The following is a 27,751-nucleotide window of genomic DNA, read 5'->3' as shown; positions in this document are numbered from 1 at the left end:
TCCTATGAAAACGTTCTTTTTCACATGACTATATGTTTTTGTAAACTATAAGTTCTGATTTGTTATAAGTCACTCAGTGTTTTCTTCTCTGTAAAACCTGAGCAGCTCAGGGTGTTGGTCACAACAAAGCCCAGGTAATGCTACGAAGCATGTAAAGAAGATGCCTGAAAAGATGAACCCTACAAAGTCAGCTCTGTGAACAATGATCAATCTGGTAAAAAGCAAGTTAAATTTGAAATAATTATAGACTGCTATCTTTAAGAAATCTGGGTTTTTGTGAGTTTTTATGAGCTTTTATGAGGATAGTGAGAAGAGAACACACTAATATATGGGCCAGCAGAACTTATATTCATATAATAGGTGGTTAAGAACAGTAAACTATTGTATTACTACTACTTTGCATTTCGAATGTGCACATTTCACAGTGAAGCATATGAACAAAAAAACCAACACTTGAACTGGGACTTAAGGATGTAGTCAAATGTACTCACTGCCATCTGGTGGAACATAAGAGACAGTTATTGCTCCAAAGACAGAGCGAAAGCACCGTCAGCTGTGAAATCTTTGTGCAGGTATGCTACCAAAGCTGATGGCACTGTGTCCCACAACATAGGACACAGTGCTGTTTACTTCAGCTTTGTGTCCACTGAGCTTTGTTTCCTGGTGGATATTATTTAATTTGAAAAATATTACGTCTGAAAGATTTATTATCTAAAGGGTAATTTATCAAGTTGCTGTCAGAGACTGTCTAATTGTTAGTGGAGCTGTTCCTGTATTTCCTCCTTGCCAGGCATGGCAGTCTCTGGGGTCCTTGAAGAAAGTGGCATCAATCATGCTGGAGAGGAGAGATTGCCAGTATGGCCTTGGATCTCGAGCGCATCTGGCCCACAGTTCAGATCAATCCTGACACACAGATGAAGATCCCTCAACCCGCTCCTGTGGTCCTCTTAAGCACATCTATCATCCTTTTAACAGTTAGTCTCACCACACAAACTACTGTGCACCATGTCGTAAATCAGACTGTTCATACAAATAATCGGATGTACAGATAAAAAATAATATAAAGACTGTAATTAAGCCACGAGAACAAACGTCAGCTGTCTTTTTACCTAAACACAGTGTTTGCCAGCGGTTAGTTTATTGGGATCCAGTCACCCTGCACATACGTGAAGTCTGATCAGGACTCATAGCACTTCTTTTTCAACTTGTACTTGCGTGTCATTTCAGTGGGGAAATATATTTACAAACACTCCAGAAGGGGGCGATCTTCACTGGCAGCATCGTTGCTGCAGTGATTGGATCTTTTGTGGCATCTTAATGAACAAAGAGGATCCCCAGAGTCACCCAAGTTAAACCTAATTATGGTGGTATTTCTTGCATACCATGACATTTGATCTTTTATGTATTTTGAAGGGAAATGGATGCTATAATAACAGATAAGCCTCTCTCATGTTTGAAACTGACTGGAAAACACATTTATAAAGCCAGGGAAACTTCACTCCAAATATAAATGGGTGTAACAGATATTTGTACTAATTTCCCATTATCTTGTAAATTTCTGGCTTCTTTTCGCATGGTAACCTAAAACCTCTTTTTATGTGGGTGGTGCCAGTATGATTACCGGGGAGTGGTTAACATCTCGGTCCCGGGGGACAGGGCTGAAGAGCTGACATTGATGTCTTACTCAGATGGAGCCTCAGCTGCTGCTCTCTGCCATCAAATCCTAATGGCTTTATTTAAAATTCAAAGGGGAGACACGCTGCAATATGACTCTCTTCTCTCATTCAGCCACTCTCATTTTTTCTCTCTCAATACAAGAGGGAAAAGGTTGTGCATGAATCTTCTAGTCAAAACATTTGAAAGTTAGTGTGAAGTCAAAGTTGTGATAGTTTTGTATTCTCCAATAATTTTTATTTATTATTATTTTTTGACATTTTGACTTTTTTTAAATTAGTTTCTGTGTTCAAAAAATATGATTATTATTTTTTAAATGATTAGCTTTTATTTTTGTCTAGAGGGCTTATGTCAGAGGTTAGATTTATGAAAATCAGTGCAGCTGTTATAATAAAAACACAGAACTTCTTGAAAGCAGTTGACTCACAGACTTGTAGACATCCAAAGTCTCAATAAACATGTGCATCAGTGCCTCATTGGGCATTATTAGCTGTAATAACACGGTTACCAAACCAACAAATACTAAAACTAAAGATATTTACTTTATATTTATATTTTATTTTATTTTATTTTTAAAAGTCTATTTTTAAGTTTTAGTTTAGTTAGTTTAGTTATCAAAAAGGCCTTTTTCACCAGGTTACTATAGTTAACTAAAAAGCATTTTAGTTAGCTATAATAACCTTGGTCCTAATTTCAATGAGTGACTGATTGCTTCCTAAAACTGCTGCTACAATTGTGTGAAAATGCTGTGTCCTTGCAGGCTGTTTAGAGAACAAATGTGCAGATAGGGCAATAGGATGAACAAATATATCATTATTTACTTATTAATCAGGATTAACACTTAATCAAGATCTGGTATATCATATATTACAAAAATAGTGTCTGAACCAAACATAGCTTTTGTAATATAAGAATGTCTGTTTTGATCACTGTGACTATAATTTGGAGTATTAATTATACTTTTCTTATAGACATTAAAGTTAATGTGAAGTGATAATTTTCTTTGTATGGTGGTGAATGCATCTGATTTCAGATGAATCCCACTATTCACGAAAATGTGCTCCTATATTAAATCTCCCTCTTATTGCTGAGCATTAAATTACTAAATAATAATGAAATAATGAAATAAATAATGAAAATATTTAAATGTGTTTTATATATATCACTAACATTGTGTATTATAATAAGTGTAAAAAATAAAATAAATACTTGCTGTTGAAAGCAGATAAAACGCTTTACAGCCAAGAGCCAATCACAATAAGCCATGTTTGGTTGCTAGACAACGAGTGGGCCAATTAGAGCTATGTTTGGAGTGCTTGCGGTGGCGTAGACTGTCATTAGGAACGACGGGGCTTAAGGAGACCGTCCGGTGCGAGCTGCTTTGGGGAAATACGTTTCAAATTGTATCGTAAGGTGAGTAAGTTTTGTTTCCTCATGATGTAAACATTTAAAACAGCAACTGTCGCGGCTGCCCAACTTGTTCGTCCGGCAGTGGTAGCCCTCCGGCTTCTGTTTTCACTGTTCTGAGGTGGTGGCGCTCCGTGGTCAGCGTTAGTTTAGCGCTGACGGCTGGTGATAACGTTTGCTTTAATATGCTTTATTTATTTATTTAATTTCATCGGCAAACCTAAAGCTAAAATAATGCGTAACTGGATGACACTTTACTTTCCTGGGATTTTTGAGTTTCCACTAAATTAGGAACACCGACTACGCAGTTATGGTGTAATAAATCCTTCATTCAAACGGCCAATAATCTTCATTTCCAATTTAATTAATTTTAGAGATGTTTTAAATTTAATATAGCTGCCAATTTTATAAAGGGATGTAGCTGAACTTTTAATCGTTATATGAAGGAAAGATTTACTACAGAGAGTTTTAGCTTCCACCCAGTAAACATAAACAGTGCGGCTTAGTTTGGTTTCTGCTGTGATCCCATCAAGTTCTCCTCATGTTTGGGGATGCGGTCTAAAACAATTATATATTATTTCACCATTACACTTTTAACAAATTCTGTCAGGACTCAGTTTGTGAATGGTGACTTAATGAGCTAAAGGTTAATACTTGTTGAGTAGTCTATATAAGCCGGGCCCAGGCTCCTCAGGCTTTGTGGCTGAAGGCTTGCCATCTGTTTCTGCAGACTGATTAAGTATCACTGAAACCAAAGGTAGGTCCCCTAAAAGTCACACTTCTCATTACAGATGCAGATAAGAGGGAAAAAATATTTTTTAGGTCTCGCTCTGGTACAGTAGCTGATGTCTTGTGAAGCGCTGTAAAAGGATGTTGTATGTTTGAAGTAGTGTTAGTGCACACTGTTTATTTTGTTAGAAGCAAATATTTTCCTCACATAATTTTTTTCATTCATGTTTTTGAACGTGATTGCCTGCAGACAAACAAGCATGTTGTCTGTCTGGGATTAGTCTAATCAGCTGATAAGCACATTGAGATAAGATGATCTCCCGTGTCCCAAACAGTAACCTGTTAGATACTCAGCCTGCACTGACAATGGTTTGATAACAAAAGCTACATTGTTAGATTTGAAGCTAAACTTTTTAAATAAACACACTGTGGGGTAACTGCGAGTGCGCTGTATGTTTTCTGTGTAGCTTGTTGCCGCTAATAAATGAATAAATCAACCCTCTGAAATCTGTTGTCCTCAGACCGTGCTCTCTAGCTTCATGCCTACATCTCTCACCACTGCCTCCCAAATCCTTGTAATCCAGACAAGTTGAATGGCTGCTGTTAATCTGATTGTCTATTTCAGGAGCAGGCTGCGTAGGTGGATCCTGTGGCAAACTTTGCCTGTCCTGCAAATGCAGTAGATGATCCAGAGACAAAGCCTGAGGTCTGCACTGCAAACATGCCAGAGTCCTCCCTGGGTGAGTTTTGACGTCTTTAAAGGCCACTGAATATATATCACTGCAGTGTTGTACCTTCAGTTCTGAATGTCGACCTCAGCTTTGCAGTAAAGAACGCTTAATTGATAAATATGATTGATAAAAGCTGTTCTTAGTGACACCTAATAAATGTATTGTTAGACACTGAATCAGCATGTACAATATTTAACAGGCTGCTTTCTTTCTCCACAAGTCAAGGACGGTCGCAGCAGCTCTGTTGAATATGGAGCATCCCCCTTGAGACAGTTTAGCCAATCATCACTGCTGCTGCACAGAAACTCCTACGTGCTCGGTACCTTCTGCACAGAGCACAATGTGCAACAATGTCTGTCACACATCAATCAGGTTGGTACCCTTACACATGCTTAATTACCACAGCTGTCATTGATGTTAGGTTAATGAAATGTAAAGTGTACATAACTGCAGTCTCCTGGGTTTGTCTTGTACTTGTTTTTCTCTGCTAAAACAAATTAGCCTTTAAAGAAAATCTTTATTTGAATGCATGTTTTCAGGGACACAAGACAGAGATGAATTTATGTCAGTCCTCCTTCACACTTTTCCCTTTGCTCTGTCTTTAAAGGAAATATCTTCTCTTGGCCTCCCACCAGTTTGGACAGAGTCGGGCGACAGCTCAGAGCTGAATATTGTGGCTGTGCTAAATTGCATGTATGACCTGATTCAGCTGCACCGCCGGGGCCTCAGAACCCTTGAAAGCATGGAAGTGGAGCAGCTTAAATCTAGCAGCAATATCGATCACCTGCAGCTCACCATCACTCGTCTGAAGGTACGCTAGCTCACCTGAAAAACACAGGTGGCATTATCTGTTGGTGAATTGGCATTAGAGTTTTGTTTCTTCATTTTATTTATGAAAAAACAACTTTACATTGTGATGTGCATCCTTTTGTTAAGCTCTCCAAAACACTTCTGGTCTTTTACTGAGTCTCTGGCCATTGTATTTTTTTAGGAGCAGCTCGAACTCTCTAAAAGAGAAAACACGGGACTTCTTGAGAGAGAACGGCAGCTACAGCTGAAAGCGAAAAGTTTGCAGAGCTGTCTGAAGAATGAGAAAGAAGAGGTATTTTTATTAAGTGCTGCCACAGACAGTGTGAAACCAGTCTGTGGCTTTCATGGCCTTGTATGTGGGTTTCACCTCAGGAGAAAGGGGGCCAATTTTATTAGAAGTCACAGTTTCTTTTATTCACAATCCCCTAGGTTCAAAAACTTCAGAACATTATTGCAAGCCGGGCCAGCCAGTACAATCATGAGATGAAAAGGAAGGAAAGAGAATTTAACAAACTGAAGGAACGACTGAATCAGCTGCTGGTTGACAAAAAGGAGAAGAAACAGGGTAAAATCCTCTCCTCTACATCATTCGTTGCATCAATAGTTAATTCAATGTCTTGTGTGTGTGAGAGGTGAAAATTCTTTCCTTTCGAGTCTCAGAATTTCTTCTTTTCCCACATTTGTTCTCCTGGCTCTTCAGCCATTGATGTATTAAACAACATTGGGAGAGCTGATGGGAAGAGAAGCCTTTGGAAAACTGAAAAGACAGAAGCAAAGTAAGTTCACTTCTTTTATATGTCAGTACAAATCTGGGTTTTGACTGCAAAGAGTCAATTTAAGTTACCAAGTTAAATTACTGACATCTAACTGTTAGTGTGAAGATGCTTTTATTTCTTGACAGTATTTATTGTATGTGTCAAAGTTAGAAAGGTTCAGTCTGCTACTGCCTTAGTCACATGATCCTAGAGCCTGGGGAAATGCATATTGTCCAACTAATTCTTGAATAGTTGCAAGTTTTTAAAATGGGTTGCAGTGGTGAGGCACAACTTCTACTCTGAGTCCTAAAATTCTCAGTTTCCAGTTTGTGTTGCACCTTTCACAGTTTGACTAGCACTCGGTGAGTAGTTGGCAAGTGTTTGGATCCGCAATGACAGCTACAGTAACCATGGCTATCTGCTAGTCACCAAATTAATCATAAGGTGGTCTTTGGTGTAAAGACCACCGCGTAAAGAGTGACTAACTCCTCTATGTTAGTCACTGTAGTTTGGAGCCTCAAACAAGAAGCAGATTAGTGCCTTTGTCAGTTTTCTTTTTCACGCTAATGAACATTTTTGGCAGCATGAACCTCAAACATGGCTGCCACTAATCTTGGATGTTTCTCTTCATAAGGCATGAAGGGGAAATGTATAAGACTCTGCTGAGCGACTATGACGCTCGACAGAGAGAGCTCGTGCTGGAAAATGCAGAGCTGAGAAAAGTGTTGCAGCAGATGAAAAAAGACATGGTGTCCATTCTAAGTTCAAGAAAACCAGCTGTGAAAAGCGACAAACCTGAACACAGTGGCGTACAGGTAGTGTTTGATCACTTTTTGCATACTTTGTACTTTTCTTTCTAGTACTTTGTGCTACCAGCAGACTGAAAAATGATTTTTTTATTTATTCACTCCAGGCCAGGTCGGAGGAGGAAGAGGAAGAGGTGTTCGATTCCAGTAAGGAAAGTGTAGAGCTTTATTGCCTTCATGCCCGGGAGAAACTGACCAACAGTATTCGCCTCCAGTGGAGAAGACTTAAGAACCACGTCGAAAGACTGGACAGCCAAGGTAAAATACTGTGACATCAACGATTCCTCACTAATGCAAATAATTCTTTACGTTATAAACTGAAGCCTCTGCTCTGATTGCTCAAAGAATTAAAAGTTCATGTTCACACATGGACCTGTTATTTTTTTGTCTGTTAAAATCAAGAAATGTTATGAGCTGATTGGAAGCTAAAGATAATGTGTGGTTTAAATATTTTATATACAGTGGCTCTGTCACTTGATGTTTGATGTTTACTTCTTGTTCCTTCTTGCTGAATTCAGTATTTATAAGACACATTTAAATCTGATTAATTATTTGGGCTTTTTGCTTAGCATCCTTGGTTCAGATGGTGGAAAGCAAAGACACTGATGCCGTTCCACAAGAGACTCAGGAGGAAGAGATGGACAGACTAAAGCTGGAGATCCAGCAGTGCAAAGACTTTATTCAAACACAGCAGCAGCTCCTACAGGTACGGATGAATTAGCCCTGAGGTTTTGTGGATTTAAAAGGTCAAGCTGATATTTGCACAGAGAGAGAAAGTGTCTTTAATCTTTATCGGTGTTTAGTGAAAGGTAATATGCGTTTACCAAAAACAGGATCAGAGATGTCTGCTACTTCTCACGTTACCCTGGAATGAACACCTGATTTTCTGTTGTTTGTGTTCTGGTTGAAACTGATTTTGTTCTATAAATAATCAATAAATTGTTGATTAATCAGGCCATCCACGTTCCTTTCTTTCCTACAGCAGCAGCTAAGCTCTCCATGTGATGAGGAAACCGCATCCCTGCTAAGCAATTGCTACATGCTTCAAGAGAAGGAGCGCCTCGGGGAGGAGTGGAAGACTCTGGAGGAGCAGAGGAAGATCTTTGAGAGGGAGAGGAAGAACTTTACAGAGGCAGCCATCAGACTGAGCCACGAGGTGATCAAAAACAAATATTAGTTTAGATCTTATGCAAAGTTGTGTGCATATGACAGGTTACTGACTTCAGTTAAGATGTTTGAACTGTTTTTAAAACCTTTTTTTGTTTGGTTCATTTTGCAGAGGAAGGCCTTTGAGGAGGATCGAGCAACATGGCTCAAACACCAGTTTTTAAACTTTAGTCCATTTGCGGACTCAAAGAAAACCCCATTGTTAAAATCTAAAAGTGCCTTTTTGATATGTGAGTGTCTCAGTTTTCTATCAGTTTTCCTAAAATGAAGAGGAGCAGTTGCTTTAGATGGTTTGAAATAGTTACATAGTAACAGGAGTTGGAAAAATGAATAGATATCTAAATAGACTTATGTCTGTTTCTTTTTAAGTGATGCGTAATTTCCATCAATTCCAGCAGTCATTAAATCAGCCTTTTTTAATCCAGCAGCTGAAACAGAGGCTCCAGAAAAGCTCATCAAATGTCATTCAGACACAGCCTCCCCCACACCCAGATGTGTCCCACTCGCGTCAGCTTCCACAGCTGACCTGTATCGCACGCTTTGCCTTATCCCAGAAAACAGGTGTGGTAGCTTTATGTGTACCACAATTTCTGAAATAGTAATAAGCATGGCATAATGTACCTGCATGAACTTAATTTGAAGTTTTCCCCTCAATGTGATTGCAGCTCAGTGCAACCAAAGACAAACGGGGAACATGTGGAGGAATCGAGCATGTTTCGTGGAGATGTTTTCGTCCAGCACCAACAGTGGGAGCACAGCGAGGACCACACACCCTCACAGGAGAAGAACAGCTCCATCTGAAGCCAAAAACTCCCATCACTTGAATCAGACTGATCGTTAATGTCCAGTGTTTATGTCTCACAAATGCATCTGATGGGTGGATGCCAAAGGCCCACAGATGAACTGTAAAATGATTAAACAGCTTAAGAAGGAAGGAGCATTAAGAGTGAAGTTCTGGCTTGCTGGATGGTTTCTTCTGTATTAATGTACTGCATATAGTATGTAGTTAGTTTATTTATTTATGGTACTGTAAATCATGAATTGGCATATCTTACATTTAGATGCTGCTGATTCAATGCAATATGTGACTGGGTAAATCAAGTATGCTGGCTCTCTATTGCTCAAGTGACAGCAGCATTTTTCCAGTAAATGTTGCTGTTAGGTTTATAACAGGTCGTATACCTGCTGCTTTTGAATAGGAAGAGTGTAACATCTTGCACAATTTACATATTATGTAGAAGATAGTGACTTTAAAGCTTCTTTTTTTTTATTGCCACTGTACATGTTTATTTACATTGCCACTCTGTACATTTCAGACATATCAGGCAGGGATTTACATTAAAGGCATAGTTTCATCCAACAATATTCATTATATCACAAAAATATGGAATGGAAATAACTGTTTGCATTGTTTAACAGTTCATTGTTTCAGCTGTTCAGTTCAGGAAACAAATGCTGTATAACACATATGTTTTGGAAAAACACATGCACTGAATACATGCTTCGGCAAAAGAAAATAAATTTTTATCTATCGTGGAACATTGATGTTGATCTCATTACAGAGATGTGAAGTTTTTTTTTCTTTTTTCTTTCTCCTTCCCTTTATTCTTTCCTTCCTTTCCTTTCCCTTCCAAAATCCGAAATCTTTTTTACATAAAATATAATAACCATTATATAAACGATCATATATTTATGTCTGTTCATATACATTTAGATGCCTAGATAGGTATATACAAAGGAGGGGAGAGAAGAAAAACCCCCAAAACAAAACAAAAAACAACCCCCCCCCCCCAAAAAAAAAAACCCCCCGAAAAGAACAATACACCTGCCCAAACCAATGTATATAATCTTGGAGCCGATATGGGAGGAGGCCATCCCTCCCAGTTTTACTTATTAAAGTAATCTATAAAGGGTTGCCAAATTAGGTAAAACTGTTTAATGTTATCTCTCAATGAGAATTTAATTTTCTCCAACTGTAAATGATACATTGTGTCTCTTAACAAAGCAGAGTGAGTTGGGGGGGCTTTATTTTTCCAGTTTAGAAGTATAAGGCGTCTTGCAAGCAATGTTATAAAACTCAAAACACAAACTCGTTTATTATTTAAGTATTTGACTGTAGCTACACCAAAAAGTGCCATTACTGGGTCTGGGGGGAGCTGTTTTATAAAAATATCAGACAAAGTTTTAAATATTTTAGACCAGTAGATGGCAATATTAGGACATGTCCAAAACATATGTGACAATGAGGCAGGATTCTGGCCACATCGATCACATCTTGAGTCTGCTCCTGGAAACATCCTTGAAACCTTCAATTTAGACAGATGGAGCCTATGTAGGACCTTAAATTGTAATAATCCGTGCCTGCAGCAGACAGAAGTGGAGTGAACCAGTTCTTGTGCCTTAGTCCATTGTTCTTCAGTGATGTTAATACCCAGTTCTTCATTCCAAGCGTTTCTCAAGTGGTCCAATGTTGTAGTACTGTCTATTTGCAAAAGTTGGTTATAGATCTTAGAAATAGCTCCTTTCTTTAGCGGGTTCATTAGGAACAGATCATCTGAAACTAGCTTTTGTGGTTCATTGGGAAAAGATGGAAATGTTTCTTTAATAAAATGACGTATTTGTAAATACTTGAAAAAATCTCTGTTTTCTATGGAAAATTTTTTCTGAAGTTGTTGAAACGAAGGAAAAAGGTTGTCAATAAACAAATCCTTGATTGTGTGTATCCCTTTGGAAGTCCATAGCTGGAATGTTGATCCTGAGAGCAATGTATATGCTTGATTATGAATTAATGGTGTAGAGATTGAACATTGAAGCCAATGGAAATGCCTTCTAATTTGAGACCAAATTTTTAGTGAGTTAGATACTACCGAATTTTTATATTTATGTTTACTCATATCTGAGTTTGAATGAACCAACGATTTAAGAGTATTAGGGAAAAAAGTCATACTTTCCATCTGTTCCCAATCAGGTCTATTTTCCCCGCCCCAGAATGACATACAACGTATATTACAAGCCCAATAATAAAACTGAAAGCAAGGCAACCCCATCCCTCCTGTAATCTTAGATCTTTGGAGAAAAACCTTTTTTATTCTAGGTGTCTTCTTGTTCCAGATAAACTGAGAAATTAACTGATCTATTTTCTTAAAAAAAGTTTTTGTGATCAATATTGGGATACATTGAAACAAAAATAAAAATTTGGGTAAAGTGCTCATCCTAATGATATTTATTCGGCCAGCAAGTGAGATGGGCAGTTTAAACAGTCTTTCCAGGTTCTGTTCAGTTTGATGGTATAAATTAATAAAACTATGTTTGAAAAGGCCAGAGAATTCACGGGTTACAGTTATTCCAAGATATTTAAAGGTATTTGAGATTGTAAAAGGAAATGAGGTCAATGTGGCGCTGTCTAATTTTTCTAAAGAACTAATAGGAAACAATATACTTTTTATTAAGTTGATTTTGTATCCAGAAATTTTCCCAAATTCAGTTAAAACTGTCATAATTTTTGGCAATGATTTAGTAGGGTCAGCGATATATAACAACAAATCATCTGCATAGAGAGACACCTTATGTTCTACACCAAATCTCCTTATTCCTTTATAATCCTTTGTTGAGCATAATTGAATGGCGAGAGGTTCTATAACAAGTGCAAATAGCAATGGGGACAAAGGGCACCCTTGTCTTGTAGAGCGGTGAAGGAGGAAAGGGCTAGAAATTAGATTATTTGTATTAACCGAGGCTTGAGGTTTTGTGTAAAGCAGTTTAACAAAGGAGATATAATTAGGGCCTATGCCATACTTTGATAGGGTCGAGAAGAGGAAATCCCACTCAACCCTGTCAAAGGCCTTCTCTGCATCTAGTGAGAGTAGTATTTCAGATTCAAATTCAGATTGATCATACGTATTCTGTGTATATATATAATATTGAATAGCCTTCTAATATTAAAAAATAACTGTCTATTTTTTACAAAACCCGTTTGGTCCTCCGACACAACAGTTGGGAGAACTATCTCTAATCGCATAGCCAAAATTTTTGCCAATATTTTATTATCTACGTTCAATAGGCTTATTGGTCTGTACGAACCAGGTTCCAAAGGATCCTTACCAGGCTTGTGAATTAGAGAGATAGTGCTATCATACATGGTTAAGGGTAAGCATCCTTTAGTTAAAGCTTCGTTATATACCTCTAAAAGAACGGATGAAATCTGTTCGCTAAAGGTCTTATAGAATTCAATACTATACCCGTCTGGACCGGGGCTTTTTGAGCACTGCATACTTTGAATGGCCTGATTTATCTCCCTTAATGTTATTGGTTGTTCTAACAATAATTTGTGTTCTATATTAATAGATGGAACTTGAATAGAATCGAAAAAACTTTAGATTATGTCTGGATCTTTTTTTAAGTCTGAAGAGTAAAATGCTTTATAATATTCTCGAAATACATCATTAATTCTCTTTGGGTCAGTTGTTAATTGTCCTGCACTAGTTCTTATTTCTGTAATCAGTCTTGATGCTGCAACTTCTTTAATTTGCCTTGCTAGTAAACTACCTGTTTTTTCCCCGTGTTCGTAGTACTTATGTCGAAGTTGTGTAAGTAATCTTATTGTGTCATTTGTATAAAGCAATTTAAGTTCTGTCTGCAATGAGACCTTCTTTTTATAAAGTTTGGATGAAGGAGAAATGGCGTATTCTTTATCTGTTTCTAAAAGTTCCGTTGTTATATTTAACCCTCTTTCTTTTCGTTGCTTATTCCTATAGCTACTCAATGAGATAATTTGGCCTCTCAAGTAGGCTTTTAATGTGTCCCATAGTGTGGATCTCGTAACTTCAGGTGTGTCGTTTATTGAAATAAATAGCTTAATTTGATCCTTTATTTCATTTACTAAAATGTTATCTAACAACAAACCATTATTAAATCGCCATTTTGATGCAGTAGGTCTATCTCCTATTGCTAACTGTAGCAATACTGGACTATGGTCAGATAAAACTATTGCCTTATAGTCACAGCTTTGGGTCTGTGTAAGAAATCTATGATCTATTAAGAAAAAGTCTATTCTAGAATAAGTGTGATGAACAGAAGAGAAAAATGAAAATTGATAGTGACTTTAGACCACTGTGATGTTAATATGATTTGTCATGAAACAACTTATTTCTTTAATGTTGCTTTTCCTTTAGGAGCTTTGTGTTGACAGATGGCCTTTATTTACCTCTCAAATGTTTAATGACATGTTCATGATCATTATAGTTTTACAGACACAAAAGGTTTCTGTCATTTGACTTCTATCATGGAAGTAATCACTGATTTTTTTATCATCACTGCCTCTCCTGGTTCCCATTCTTCTGAGACTGGAAAACAAAATACACTATAAAAAGAATACCATGGCACGAATGATTATAGCGATTCAATGGGTGTGTTTATTAAGAGGTCAAATAAAATACTTCATCTACATGAACAGAATACACTTGGTTTGCACTAAACACTGGGCATCATTCATTAATGTGTGTTTCAGTGTTCTTCCTTTGCACAAAAGAAGACACTGTGTGTGTGTGTGTGTGTGTGTGTGTGTGTGTGTGTGTGTGTGTGTGTGTGTGTGAATCACTAGTTCATTCTAAGTCAACAGTAGAGGTGGATGGATTAATCCAAATAGTTCCAATACAAATGCTGGTATTGGTATCAGATCAATACTTTGTTCCCAGCCTCTTAAGTTCAGTTTCATTTAGAGCCTAAAGCACATTTAAACAACAGAAGTTGACCCAAAGCTCTTTTGAGACGGGCACATTTACATTCCAGGTCCAAAAAATCTGTTTCAAAATACACAAAAAGCTGAAAGGTGTGTTTTATTGGCTTAAGTAATTATTGTGCAAAGTGAAAATCACAGCAGAAGTCATTAAAAGGTGTTCAGAATTTGCAAATTGATTATGATTTATGTCAAATGATAACGCACTGCTGTTCTCTACATAAGCTGCCTTTATACGCTAATAGTACCACTATCAGTGTATGGATCGATACCAAAATTTGCAGTATCACACAGCACTAGTCGCCTGCCATGTGCAAATCAATTGCAGTCACCATCCTCCCAAGCTCCTAAGGGAAGCATTTATGTGGATGATATCACAGAGGGCAGGGAAGCAGATGGAGAATATGGATCACTTGATATAAGCCAGAAGAAAAACTGGCTGCAATTACTGAATTTTAATGGGTGCGTTCAGCTTCACACTTTATTTCACAGATGATTTGATTTCTATCGTCTCTGTGTTACAATAAATGTAATAAACAGTCTTATTCAGTACGAATTTTCCTTTTGAAATCCACCATCGTTAATTTTCACCTCAGTAAGTTAATCTGCAGTTTATTTAAAATAACATTCAAAACATACATGCAATGTGTGAGACTGACAGTGCTGTTGTTAAGCACACTGAGCAGTGCAGGTGCAGGCGAGGTGACTCTCCGTAGTTTCCATCAGGTCCACGCTCGTATACATGCTGGAGGGGCTGGAACCTGCAGATGTGAAGGGAGCAAAAATGATTAGAAACACAGTGTTTTTCTCTACGTTGTTGCATTTTTAGTCTTTGTAGACTCACCAGCTGGAAGGCAGTGGAAGCCAACAGTGACGTTGGTGGTGCGCACAGGGAAGCACCCAGCCATGCAGCGCAGCACAGGGTCGACAGAGTAGCACTTGGAGTTCTGAGCTTGCACGTTTTCCTGTTTCTCCAGCTGCACAGATTCATGCTTCATACGGCACTCTGTAACACAGCAGGGACTTTAGGGTTCCTGATAGATTCAGTATATTTGTGTTTAGAAGACGTGCCTTCATTAAACATGACTTCATAGATATCTCTGTGTCATACCAGTGGCGTCTCTGCAGCTCTCAGCTGGCAGAATCCAAGAATGAGCAAAGCTCACTGCTGTCGTGGCTATCCATCCAGTGGGTGTGCGATACTCCTGCATGGTCTCCCCGTCAGCCTTTCCACAGAGCCCACAAGTCTTCCCCTTCATCCAGTCCACAACTTTAATCTGCATCGTAGGATCACGTGAGTAATCAGACCTCAATTTTAACCGAATTTCCATCTCTCTTGGTCTTTTTTGTTTTTCCTGGGCTTTTAAGCTAAAAACCAAAGTAATCCGTTTTGCTTTTACCTTCCATGACTTCTTGTCAAAGTAGACTTCATGAAGACCATAGCTAGCTGCATACACAGAGATGCCTTCGCCATTTTGTTTGATCTGGATGTCAGCTGTAAGACAAAAAGGTTTCATGATTGCGCTCGTTTTTTTCAACAGAAAGATCTGGGATAAAATTTGATCATAGATTTGATTGTAGTTTGCAAAATCAGATTAAATGTTGCTCATTAATAAAGTCACAGGTTTTAGACTGCATAGAAACCTTGGGGATAACGATATGGCAGGTTGCTCATGGGTATTTCCAGCCCGTTCACATTCACAGTCACACTGGTTCTCCTCTGATAGAGGTCAATGTCTCTGCACGAGAAGAAATAAAAAGACTCAGTTTTGTCAAAAAAAAAGAGTTTCTTTCCTGTTTTTAATGAAATCTTACATATGAGCAATTTTCACACTGATCTGCTTCTGTTCAGTGCGATCCTTCCTCAGTAGAACGATGAATTTCAGCTCGTCTGTGCCATCCTGTGCCAGAACCTGATAGCAGTTTGAGGGCATCTCGTTCTTTAATTTCTTGTTGTTGAATGTGGTCAGCGTATTGCCGGTGAAGCTACATTCAGCTGAGGAGGGAAAAAAACATATATATTTTTTAATTACAGAAAAGGACACATCCTGTCCACGTTTAACTGACAGGCACGAGCCATTACCTGCGCCAGCCGCAGCTAACAAGTGCTTGACTTTTCCAGAGACGTCACTGAAGGAAGTAAGATCTTTGATCTCGTTACGTGGCAGAGTGATGGGAAGATGCAAAGCCCGCTTATGAACAGTGCTCTGTAAACAGAATAATTATTGTAAGAAAAATCAAAACACATGACTCTATTTTGAAAGAACAACTTTGCTGTTCGTACTCTCGGTGTTTTCCAAATCAGGTCGATGATCTTGTCAGATACTACAGCCACAGTCAACGAGAGCTGCTTGTCGCTGTTTCTGTCCTTTTCCTGAATCAAGCTGGCAGGCATGTGAGCAGAAATGTACTTATACATCCTGCAAAGGAATTTACAAATATCAGATGTTTTCACATTGTCTGTATGACATGCATGACAGTGTCTGTGAAGTTTCATACGTCTTTGCATGGTGCTTGAGATCAGACGGTAGCCGATTCCAGTCCACCTTCAGCCGAGCTGCAGGGTTTCGACCGACAAGACCAGTTTCTGTTGTAATCGCGGTGTCATATTGGTTGCATTCTGCTCCCCAGTTCATTTTAGCCTAGAAAGAACAAATTGAAATGACAAACGGCAGAAAGGTTTAGGGTTCGTTTTTTTATACTATGCTTAGTTTAACATCCAAAAATAAGCCAAACAGTGTCTCACTTTGACTTTGTGCATGCTCAACACGGCTCCATCAGCACAGAGCCTCCAGTTGTTATCAGGAACAATGTCATCTAGAATGATTTGAAGTCTGCTGGTGGTTTTGTCCATGTAAGCAGTGAACTGGTATCCCTGCTTCTTCGTGTCAGCTTTAACAGCACGGAAGATCATGCCAAAGATAGCAGCTTGACTGTCAAGGAACCGCTTCTGTGGGGGCAATTATTCATGTGAGTACATCCATAAAATCCATCACCGGAAAGAAGATTTGACTGGATTTGACCTTATGTTGGATAGCGTCCAAGCTTGAGCCACTGCTTCTGCTTCTGAAAACCTGTGACGATGTGGCTTTAGAGGTGGGATGCTACAAGAATGCCACAAAGTGCCATGCAAAAGACATGACACAAGTTAACATCTGTGCAAACTGTACAATGTGCAGTATTGTCATACTTTCAAACACAGTGTAAATGGGTTCTCACTGGATTCTTGTGGTCCTTGTGTTTCTCCTTGTGTTTCTCCTTGTGTTTCTCCTTGGGTTTGTGGCGATGACTCGCAGGATGCTATGAAGAAACATTTTGTCAGCACCCACACTGGCCATAATTCATTCTTCTGTCACCTATACTCAGATAACTATGAGATTTCAAATGAATTAAAACTATAGATAAAAAACAGAATATTAATAAGATGCTGACTTATATAATATAAATATTCAAACAGTAGTAGTGGCAGCTCAAGCGGCTCTTTGTCTGAAAATAATACAACATGTTTACCTTTCCGTGGTGCGCACTGTAGTGAGAAGAGCTTGAACTAAGACTGAAGAGTGATGCAAAGCTCGATGCAAAGCTGGACTTGGAAGTACTGACAGAGGTGGAGAAGCTGAAGCTGCTGCTGCTGCTTCCTTCTCTTGTGCTGCTGCTGCTGCTTCTACTAATGCTTCTGCTGCTTCTACTACTACTGATACTGCTGCTGCTACTACTGCTGCTACTACTACTTCTACTACTGCTGCTACTACTGCTGCTACTACTACTACTGCTGCTGCTACTGCTACTACTTCTACTACTGCTACTACTACTGCTGCTGCTGCTGCTGTAACGTCTTTTCAGCAACTGGACTTGTTGAGCAGTTGCATCAATGGTCTTCCTGCTAGAATGGGATGAAGAGCTGGAATTGGAAGAAGAGGATCTGACTTGAAAGCGAGAGCTCCTGGAACTGGAGGATGAGGAGGACATGGTGCTATTCTTCTGGGTAGAGGCCAGGATTTTGTGGAGCTTCATTAAGACTGGTGTTTCCTCTGGGATTTCTTCTTCTCTAAGCGTGATGTGTTTGATGATCTTCTGTGCAGCCTTACTTCCAAGTTGAACCTCTAATTCCAGTCTCTCAGCAGCTTCACCTTCAACTGAAAGCACCACCAGTTAACGTGGTTAGCAGCTAATTTCTGCACGGTGTAACTAGACAAAGCACAAAAGTGCGGTTTTCTAAGTTCTTACTTGGTGTGACAGAAAAAGCAGCGGAGTGCTTTCCAGCCAGTTTATACACTGCAGCATCCCCCGTGTAAGCAGTGGCAATCTTGAGACAGGCCTTGAGTCCAGCGTTAACAGTCTGAGCGCAGTACTTCTTCTTACTCTTCACCATTTTAGATTTGATGTGCATGCCAGCTTTCTGACGCTGAGAAATGAACTCTTCGGATCTTGACTATGAGGAGAAAGATGTGTTAATTACATAAAAAAGACATAGATATTTTTTTATATATCTAAAACAGTTTAAAATTCACCTCACTAACAACATCAGAAGAAGTATTACTCGTTATAAGAATCTGTCTTGGGTTGGCAGGGATCACAGGAGTGATTCTTTCTCCCGAAGCAGGATTTCTTACCACAGCAAAAGTCTCAACCCTGTTAAAGAGAAGCAAGGATGTACCGTAATCATCAGTGCAAAGATAAAGCCATCTCAGAAGCAATGTTTAAGAATATGCAATGAATTCAAAATGTCATGGCTTACTCCACAGCTGTAATGTTTTCAGGCACTGAAACAGGAAGAGCTGTGAAATTCAAGTAGCCCTCATTGATGTTAAATGTGACTTCAGTTTTGGCTGGTGTGATGGAGTAGAGTTTGGCTCTGGATACCATGACAGCCTGGAGTATGGCAGTGTTTATCCCAAACACAGCAAATGTGTTCACAGCGACACTAGAAGAGGAGGACAGTTGAACATTATATTACATTTGTTGGTAACACGTTATAATACAGCCCGCGCCCAAGAGGGTAATTCCCCTAGAAATAAATGGAATTTCCTTATATTATACCTGAAATTACAATCTAATTATATTTACCAACAAAGGTAGACACAGTTGCATTAGGGTAATAATATAAGTTTTCTACATAAAGAAAAGAATAATTATACTGTAAGTAATTTTACGTTATGCACACGTACTTTTAAGCTGCGTGTAACTTAAGGTATTTTACAGGAAAGGAGACATAAATTATGCAAATTATAATGTGAGTAATTTAAATAGTACATAAATACCTGCATCACTCAGGCCACTTACACACAGACTCTATTCAGACCTTTTCTTTGCACTACTTCCAAACTGTTTGCAACCTTTACCTTATTTTTGTATATATCCCTCTTGATTGTATATATTCCTGCTGTATACTATTTATATTTTATTTTTGCACAAATAGTGTGGAGCACCCACAAGTTTGTTGTACAGTACATGTACAATGACAATAAATGGCTATTCTATTCTATTCTATTCTATTCTATTCTATTCTATTCTATTCTATTCTATTCTAATGTCTTTAAATATTTAAATATAAGAAAATTCAACTAGTACGTATCTTTGAGTATTTTACAGGAAAAGAGACACAAATTGTACCTTAATTTTTTTTTAATTTTAAGAAAACAAGGAGTTTAAATTCATGGATAAGTAACTTTAAGTTGTATGTAAGTAGTTATAAGTATTGTGTTTCCAGGAAAAGACTAATTGTACTGTAAGCAATTTTAAATAGTACAGAAGGAGCTATAATAGTGAGAAAACAGTGTGTAACTTTGGTTATTTTGCAAGAAAAGATGCAAATTACACTGTAAGTCATTTTAAATAGTACATGAAGAGTTTTAAGTAAAGCATAAGTAATTTTAAGTAATGCGTAACTTCAGGTATTTTACAGGAATTGGGCACAAACACAAAATTAAGCCATTTTAAGTAGGGAATAATTTCCAAAGTTTCCCCACCTCACACTGCAGGTACCTGCTGTATTTTAGGTTCTCCAAACATCAAGTAGCTTAACTTTGCCTTTTTACAATTTAGTATTCATTATGCTGGTGTGACTCATGGATGTTCCATTATTCCTCTTATTTGACATATAAAAATGTGATAAGGACTGTTCTCACGTTCCTACTTGGAAAAACTAATATTTGCTTTTTGTTTTTTAATTTAACTTACACACTACATAAAATTACTCACAGTGCCATTATTTCGTCTTTCCTGTAAAAACTTGGAATATTATCCCTTTTTGTAGCATATCTACTGCTAAGTGTTTGTAAGTAAATATAATTTCAGGTAAAATTCTTGGAAATTCCCATTTGATTCCAGGGGTAGAATTAAACCCTTAGTTATGTGCTGTATTATAAAGTATTAGCCATTTACTATTGTAGCGACAGCTATTGTCCCACCTTGGTGTGACCTTGGTACTAATGTGTATATCTGCCTTGAGAAGGTATCTGAGATAAAAGTCTTCTGGCAGAGCTGGAGTCGTGGTGACTTTGACTAAGAAAACAGAATTAAAAAGTTACTTTTTCGTACATTGTTATGATATTTCCATATTCATCTATTAAAAGAAAGTTTGCAACTTCTTCTTTTCTTTGAAAAAAGTTTAAAAAAAAATTATGCTCAAAACTTTTAAAGAGTTTTTGGTGTTGATGGAAATATTAGGTCGTTAAGTAATATTAGATATTTTAGTTGATTTTTAGCATTTACTCACTTTGACCAGGAACAGCAGCCACAGCAGCAGTGTACAGACCGAGCTCCATGGGAAAACCAGCTATAGTAGGCATGATACGTCTCACCTCATTAGCCAGCAGAGGCTTAACAAAGCGCAAAGTAGGACCAGACTGCAGAGCCTTGAAAACATCTCTACCAAACGTGTCAGCATTGTTATTGGCAAAGATGAGCTGCAGGGGAAGAATATTTTATAAATATTGCGTCTTGCAAAATCGTGATTAAATTGATCTTTAGGTTGATGGGTTGTTTGTTTAAATCATACATTAAAGATGTTGTCAAACCAGATTTTGTCAAAGTCAACAAAGGCAACTTCTTGTCCAAAGAACTTGACATAGATGGAAGTCAGGGATTTGCTGTTGGGTGCAGACTTCCAGTGAGAGAGCTGTAGAGAGAGAACATATGACACTCATCACTAGTCTGCTGTTTCATTTTGCAGATAGCAGATAAGATGTCCTTGTCATTCTTGTAACTTTATGGTGTTGCTTACAGCCTTAATGACATGTTTCATCCTGGTGACCCTGTCAGCACTATCAAAAACTGCTGGGTTTTTCAGAAAAGCCTCCTGTAGTCCCTCAGTTCTTACTCCAACCTAGAAAAAAAACACAAGTAACTTTCAGGTTAGTTACTAAATATCTGGACTGATTTCAGTTTCCTTTACCTCCAGAATGTCAGCAGCAGCTCCAGCAAAGAAAGCCTTGATCCTAGTCGTAATAGATTTGGGCATGATGGTGGCAGCATCATTGATGTAGTAAGCAGTCGCAGCAGCACCAAGCATAAAGGGACCTAACAGAGAGTTTAATGAGATGCAGTTAAACAATATTAAATCAAAAATAAAGATCCAGGTTAGTTAAACCAGGCATGGCGATTCTCACTGCTATAGACGTCGACATGGATGGCTTTGCTGAAACGTGAGCTCAGTTTGTCCAGGTTTGGGCCCAACATTCTCAGGGCAGCTTTGCATGCTGCAGCACTGCAGTGATAACATGAAAGAGCTCAGTGCAGGATGGATCAAATCACAGAGATTTATCTGATTGTGACGAAGGATTAGAAAGCACTCTTACACTGAGGCATAAATAACGCTGGTGCTCCTAGTCAGGGACTTCATGTGGGAATAGGTGAAGCTTGCTACTTGCATATTTGTATCTGTCTTCACAATATGAACAACAGCTGACACCAAACTCATTGAAGGTTTTGTCTCAAAGAGCACCATGCACGCAAGCATGCGGATCTCTGAATGAAGAGTCTTGTCCCCGTAGAGCTGAAAGGCTAAATACTGGACCTAATTTATAAGAGAACGCAGACTCAGTGTGGAGCTTTGTGCAAAAACTAGAATGGTCAGGAACTCTCTGTGTTGATAATTCACCGTTTTAGGCTCCTTTTTGGCGATGTTCTTCAAGGCCATCATGGCTTCAGCATGAACTCTCACTGGCAGTGATGAACCTAATTTACTATGTAGGGGCAGCATCTTTGTGATTTTCTTGAGGCTAGAAGGATGCGCAGCATTTCCCAAAGCCTTCACAAACAGGATGATGTCCTCTGTGTTTCCATCTTTCAGTGCCTGCGCAAGAAGGTCTTGAATGGGCTGCAAGAGCAAATAAGGCAGTAAATCACCCGTTCTCTCATTCTTAAATGTGTACGTGACTCTAAGGCAGCATATAAGGTCAATGTTATATCACCTGTATGAGCTCAGCAGGACAGGAAGTCCTCTCATAGCAGTGTTTGTAAATCATGGTACCGTAGCCAAGGAATACAATCTGACGCAGAAATGGGTTTCTCACTATTTTGCTTTCCTTTGTTAGGCTCTAAAACATTACACAGAGTTAAGAGTATCAGAGTTAATTCAAAAACGTCCCTCCGGACAAAATAACTTGACTTCACTAGATATGTTGAGATTTACCGACCTCGATGACCTCAATGGCCTCAGTGGTTGCTGTCACCATGTGAAATGAAGTAATCAAAGCCTGAACGGCTTCAAACACAGTTATGGTTTCTGCTAGGTATTTCTCTTTGATAAATCTCAGAGCATCAGGATTTCCCACAGCAGGGATGGCATCCATGATCCATTTTCTGAAACAGTAAAAAGGAAGTTTGCCAAATTGTGCAAATATCTTTTGCATGATATTTTAAATGATGTACCCCGCCTCTCGCCCTATGACAGCTGGGATAGGCTCCAGCGCCCCCCGCGACCCTGGAAAGGATAAGCGGAAGCGAATGGATGGATGATATTTTAAACATTTAAACTGTGAAATCACCTGTGGGCAGAAATCCCTGAGTGTTTGCTCCAGAGGTTCTCCAGAGTTTCATTGGAGGCTGCACGGAGGAGTTGAACAAACTTCAAAAATTCCAGAGGTGCATCTTCATGAACTCTTTCTACAGCCTGTTTGACCAGGTGATTCAGAGTGTCCTCGAGCTAATGACACAGGGGTAAACAGGATATCACCGAGCACGGCAGAGACTTTTAATTCATGTCTTAGGAATAATCTCTTAATGATGACAATACCTGAGACTCTATGTCGTTGATATTGAGGAGCAGAATGGGTAACTGAAGAAGCTCAGTGGAGAACTGATATGTGAGATTTCCACGGTGTGAATACTCAGCCTGGGGTGGTGGTGTAGTGGGTGCATAAGGGGGTCTTCGAACCTCAAGGAGCATCAAGGATTGCCTTGAATGTGGAAAGAAAAGTTCATTTATGTTCTTTGAATCAATTTTTATATTCACAGTTGTTATGGACATACTTGGTCTCCATATGGGCGGCTCCATGCTGCTCACTGAAAGGTGAGAACTGGATCAGCTCATGGACCGATGCCTCCTTGATCTGGATGCCATTATCGAGTGGTTTCATGATGTAACTGTATGATGAAACTCCTTTCAGGTTTTTAGTGTCCTGTAAGAACAAAGTTGTTGCTTGTCATGCATCCCATCACTTTCACAGATGTGTCCATGGTATAAAATGTGTAAAACCTACCTCCTGGCACTTTCCACATTTCTCTGTGTATGCTAACCCCATGTCTTTAGTTATTCTTTCTTGACAGTGGCTCATGTCCCTGGTCTTTCTCAGATAGACACGTTCAGCCTCTGTGTCCTCAGTGATGGAGTAAAGTGTCTTGCACACACCTTGAGTTCCAGCCTATAGAGCAGCACACATATTCAGTAGGGAGATTTAACTTCTTGTCACACACAGATTTATAAAGATCTTTCACTGACCTCCTGCAACTCGTAGACATTTAGTGTCTTTTTGACGTTGAGCTGAAAGACATTCAGGATACCTCTGTAGATGTTAAGCACTGTTGTTGAGACGGTTTCAGGGGCGAAGACTTTTCCAACAGCACCATTGACATATTCAAACTTAATGGGAGTCGTGAGCTCAGCTTGGAGGGCTGAAGTCAGCTCAGTTGCTGGGATAAAAGGATCCTCAGGCCAATTTCCACTATACTCCTGGAGCTCAGGTTCCTCAAGCTTTCATATAAGCACAAGGTTTAATTCAATTAGTATACACATATAAGGTAAAATGACTGCAGCTTGTGCAGGATTTTGATCTTTACCTTAATGAAGTATGTGTTCTGGTCTATAGCATTGATGCTAACTTTGCTGCTGATATTTAGTCCAGCTCTCGCTGAACCTTTCTCGAGCAGGCCCGCCAGGAGCAGCGCCTCATACTTGTACACATAGGTTTTACCAGCTTCAAAAACAGGATCTGGAAGTACAGCTTCAGTCAGTGAATGTAATTTATATGACTAATTTGTGAATTTATGTGATCTATAAACTCTAAACCAAGCCTACAGTCTATGTTTCACAATGAAAACAGTATTAAACTTAACTTGATGTTGAAGATCACCAGCTGTAAGAAAATAAGAAAAGAATCAGTAATACAGCAAGTAAAATCTGAAACTATTAGAGCATTTGAAAACAGTTTAGCATTTTGTTTTGCAAATTAAAATCAGGGGTAAAAGGAAAAAGCAGTGAACTGTAAATGTTGAAGGCCAATTCAGCTGCAAATCTAGGCATGTTACAAATACTGAGCCAGACAGAGACTCAAAGCACAGAGGTTAAGAAAAATCTGTCGAAAGAAAGAAAACACACAAAGAAAAGAATTTGAATCCACAAATGGAACAATGCCAAAATATATGAATGGGCTTGCATGTTCTTTTCAGCAGTGTTTATATATGTTATGTTTTATATTTACTGTGCAAATTACTGCATGTTCGCTCCAAAAGACTCTGCTCTGAAATTTCATTATAATTGTGTACAATAAGACTTCTATTTTATTTTAGATAATGAAGTAGTAAAGATGAGCAACTAAACTAATGGATATGCAAAGTTTTGCTGGAAATTCATTTATTTTGTTTGAATGTATTTGAAAGTTGTGGTGGAATTTTCTGTTAATAAAGTCTGCAACAAGGTCAGCTGTGGTCAAGCCTCTTTAATTACTGCATGCAGGAGAGCAAACACACATCAAACATCACAGTTCTACAGTCATGAAAGCTTTGTCCTTGAGACGTCACAGGTCTCTTTTATATCCTCACACACAACACCCTGTATCTTTTCAGTTACAACAGTTTTTCGTCCCACCCGGCTGTTGCTGGGCAGGGAAGACTTCCCACTATCTATGCTCCAGGAAGCACCTGGCCTGGTCTTTTTGGGAATTTTGTCCTTCTACACCCTAACAGTCAGTAGATACATCGTGAAACATCGTTAAGCATAGCTAAGCAGTTACACCTGGTCATATTGACACACACACCCTTCATCTAAGAAACAAAAGGTTATACAAAATCCTAAATCCTAAAACACCTAAATCTAAATGTGAGGAAAAACTAGAATTTTCCCCATTACAAAGTCACAATGTCCAAAAAGGTATATTAGTGTTTCTTTGTAAGTAGAGTCTACAGGAGCTGACAAACTGACCCTTTTTAAACTGATCTTGATCATTTGAATTTTCTTCTTATCTTCAGCTGCCAATTTCCTCCAGAGAGCTAAGTCGTCTCATTAAAGCAGTGACAGTGAAACATTAATATAACATAATGTACTTTAATGTGTAATATTAATACAGCAAGCTCCATATTTATGGTAGTTTAGCATTTTCTAATTAGTTTTTATTTTTATTTCATTTAGATTTTTGTTTATAATTCAAATTTAGTTTTTGTAATTATTATTTTATAGGGGAGATTTAGGAGAATCAGTACAGGTAGGGTTAGAGTTAGTCTTGTCTTGTGAACATCCAGCATCTCAATAAACACATCCAAAAATGTCTCATCAGGCAAGTTTAATTTTATTTCTTCTTTACTTATTTATTTACCAATCTAAATCCTAAAACTAAGAATCTTTCCGCTATTTTTTCATTTTATTTTAGTTTTCCAAGTTGACAAAATTGCTTCAAGTACTTTAATTTTTTCCTCAAAAGTCAGTTTTATTTATTTTATTTTATTTATTTAAGTGAGCTAAAATGGTTTTTCTTTCATTTCTAGTTCTAGGTTTTAGCTCCCTGGTTACAAGAAAAGTTGACCTGCTGGGTCTGTATATATTAAAATTCACATAAAGCACCAAATATGTAACAAACACGCAGCATGTTTTCTGTTACATATGCCTAAAAATGAAAAAGTTTGTTTTTAAAGCCGGATAAACCCCCCACCCCATTTATAACAAGTACATAAAAATAATTTGTCTTTACCTACATTCAACTCAATTCAGATTTCATTTACATATCACCAAATCACAACAACAGTTGCTTCAAGGGGCTCTTATTGTTGGGTAAAGACCCTACATTACATTGACATTACCATTAAACTCATAATCAGTAAACCTCCAAATATGAAATCAGCATTATTTTTGAACATATTTATAAAATAGCAAAGTTTTACAAAACCATCATCACACTCACCCACAAAGGCCAGAATCAGGGCGAGCACAAGCGCTCTCATTGCTGACAGGGTGGTGCTGGTCTGCAGAGGCAGGCAGCCTTTTAAAGGGAAATTTGTGCTGACAAGTTGCACGAAACCCCGGGACATTTGATCATTGCACTCATATATCAGTGGATGAAAAGTTAGGGTCACCTGCCCTTGCTCTCTTCAAATATGGCAAGTTAAGCCCTGGCGTGATGTGTACAAATTTTCATTGTGTTTCATTCTATTTTTCACTGAAAAATAGAAGTTTTTTCACAAAGATCTTATTTTATTGCAATGTATTTTTTGACATATAACTAATCTCCCTTTATCCAAACGACTCATATAAGAATAGCAAAAAGGTTCATTAAAAATAAGGTTTCACTGACATTTTTAATTGTTTACATACATGTTAAGTATTTGATTAGATATTATTTGTCTCATCAAATTCAAGACAGTGCCATTGATTTATTTACTTTTTTAATGTTGTAACATTTGTGGCATCTCTCCACCAAATTATTCAAATGTGGTTTCAAAGTTCAGATAAAGGGGCAGCGTGACTACTGCTGTTTGCTCACTTTATTTGTTGTGGTCAGACGACGAAGGCTGTGACATTTTAGCCATCTGCCTGCTCTGCTTTTATCTGCTGTCGTGTTCTGACAGAGTTTATTTATTTTTGCTTAATTTCTGTTGGTTGGCTTGACTCTGTCCATTTTTCTGCCAAAAAATATAATTTATGTGATGGTTGCTTAAGTAAAATTTACTTTGTTTCCATGTTTTTTTATTTAGCTTTTTACTTCTAAATGTTCTCTTTAAAAAATATGAGATGTTGTGAAATATTAGACAGGACCAAAGACTATAAGATTCTATAAGATGACTATATCATACTTTTAATTGACTAACATTTAGCAAATTTAGCTAGTTACAAATACAATGTATGGGGTCACCCCCTTTGCTCACCTTGCAGATCTCATTCCTTATTCCCAGTTTGAGTTTTTTCTGGCTTGATCCAGTCCCAGGCCCCAAGCTGGATGTCATTCCTTCCTCTCTCTCTCCCCACCCACCCACTCTGTGGCTGTCACTAACAAATATGAGGCCAGAAAACAAAAAAAAAACTAATCACATGGCTTGCAAAACAGACTGATGAGCTCAAGGTTCCCATATGCAGTATCAATGAATTATATTCTAACTTCCTATAAAATTTACAGTGTAACATTACTGAATACTACGTAATATTTTAACCATGGTGGGTACATGGTGTGTCTCGGTCTTCTCATCAAGAGCCCACTTTCCAAATCCCACCTCATTTTATTAACAAGCCTT

The 27,751-nt window shown here is 38.3% G+C and overlaps 2 protein-coding genes across 5 annotated transcripts; one reads left to right on the top strand and one right to left on the bottom strand.

Moving 5' to 3' along the window:
• The first annotated feature begins 2,980 nt into the window (after nucleotides 1-2,980).
• Nucleotides 2,981-9,618, top strand: LOC116333041 (afadin- and alpha-actinin-binding protein). Of its 4 annotated transcripts, none has more exons than XM_039598599.1 (14): nucleotides 2,981-3,087; nucleotides 4,442-4,550; nucleotides 4,762-4,913; nucleotides 5,149-5,352; nucleotides 5,533-5,643; nucleotides 5,781-5,916; nucleotides 6,052-6,127; nucleotides 6,741-6,921; nucleotides 7,020-7,170; nucleotides 7,482-7,618; nucleotides 7,895-8,068; nucleotides 8,192-8,309; nucleotides 8,505-8,640; nucleotides 8,745-9,618. In XM_039598599.1, the coding sequence occupies exons 2-14, from the start codon at nucleotides 4,532-4,534 to the stop codon at nucleotides 8,878-8,880; spliced, it is 1,731 nt and encodes a 576-aa protein (XP_039454533.1). In that variant the 5' UTR covers nucleotides 2,981-3,087; nucleotides 4,442-4,531; the 3' UTR covers nucleotides 8,881-9,618. The 4 variants fall into 4 exon arrangements, with proteins under 4 accessions (XP_039454533.1, XP_031612029.2, XP_031612028.2 ...); XM_031756169.2 differs by having other exon boundaries at nucleotides 4,436-4,550; nucleotides 7,898-8,068; XM_031756168.2 differs by having other exon boundaries at nucleotides 4,436-4,550; nucleotides 8,508-8,640.
• Nucleotides 9,619-13,467: 3,849 nt separating this feature from the next.
• On the bottom strand, nucleotides 13,468-26,477 carry LOC116333048 (vitellogenin-1-like). Its single transcript, XM_031756180.2, has 34 exons — nucleotides 26,428-26,477; nucleotides 24,370-24,390; nucleotides 24,095-24,246; nucleotides 23,757-24,008; nucleotides 23,518-23,679; nucleotides 23,288-23,436; nucleotides 23,052-23,214; nucleotides 22,804-22,961; nucleotides 22,453-22,618; nucleotides 22,228-22,353; nucleotides 21,915-22,133; nucleotides 21,613-21,830; nucleotides 21,424-21,521; nucleotides 21,210-21,334; nucleotides 21,039-21,140; nucleotides 20,814-20,933; nucleotides 20,532-20,721; nucleotides 20,224-20,317; nucleotides 18,552-18,737; nucleotides 18,325-18,445; nucleotides 18,041-18,245; nucleotides 17,324-17,949; nucleotides 17,033-17,113; nucleotides 16,837-16,917; nucleotides 16,560-16,763; nucleotides 16,313-16,455; nucleotides 16,098-16,233; nucleotides 15,897-16,020; nucleotides 15,629-15,809; nucleotides 15,458-15,552; nucleotides 15,214-15,308; nucleotides 14,925-15,090; nucleotides 14,658-14,819; nucleotides 13,468-14,574 (listed from the first exon to the last, which is right to left on the bottom strand). The coding sequence occupies exons 1-34, from the start codon at nucleotides 26,465-26,467 to the stop codon at nucleotides 14,483-14,485; spliced, it is 5,253 nt and encodes a 1,750-aa protein (XP_031612040.2). The 5' UTR covers nucleotides 26,468-26,477; the 3' UTR covers nucleotides 13,468-14,482.
• Nucleotides 26,478-27,751: the final 1,274 nt, after the last annotated feature.

This window comes from Oreochromis aureus, linkage group 15, assembly GCF_013358895.1.
Source record: "Oreochromis aureus strain Israel breed Guangdong linkage group 15, ZZ_aureus, whole genome shotgun sequence".
Taxonomy (NCBI): Eukaryota; Metazoa; Chordata; class Actinopteri; order Cichliformes; family Cichlidae; genus Oreochromis; species Oreochromis aureus.
This window is presented reverse-complemented; position numbering and strand designations above follow the sequence as displayed.

Bases quoted from the DNA above. Each gene is read 5' to 3' on its own strand.
- LOC116333048 (XM_031756180.2), bottom strand. From the start codon at position 26,467: ATGAGAGCGCTTGTGCTCGCCCTGATTCTGGCCTTTGTGG. The intron at 20,722-20,813 runs GTATGATTTAAA...CTTCCCCTGCAG, and splicing joins GGTTTGACAACATCTTTAAT to CTCATCTTTGCCAATAACAA. The intron at 16,234-16,312 runs GTATGAAACTTC...ATTCCTTTGCAG, and splicing joins CTCAAGCACCATGCAAAGAC to GATGTATAAGTACATTTCTG.
- LOC116333041 (XM_039598599.1), top strand. The intron at 4,914-5,148 runs GTTGGTACCCTT...CTGTCTTTAAAG, and splicing joins GTCTGTCACACATCAATCAG to GAAATATCTTCTCTTGGCCT. The intron at 8,310-8,504 runs GTGAGTGTCTCA...TTTTTAATCCAG, and splicing joins TAAAAGTGCCTTTTTGATAT to CAGCTGAAACAGAGGCTCCA.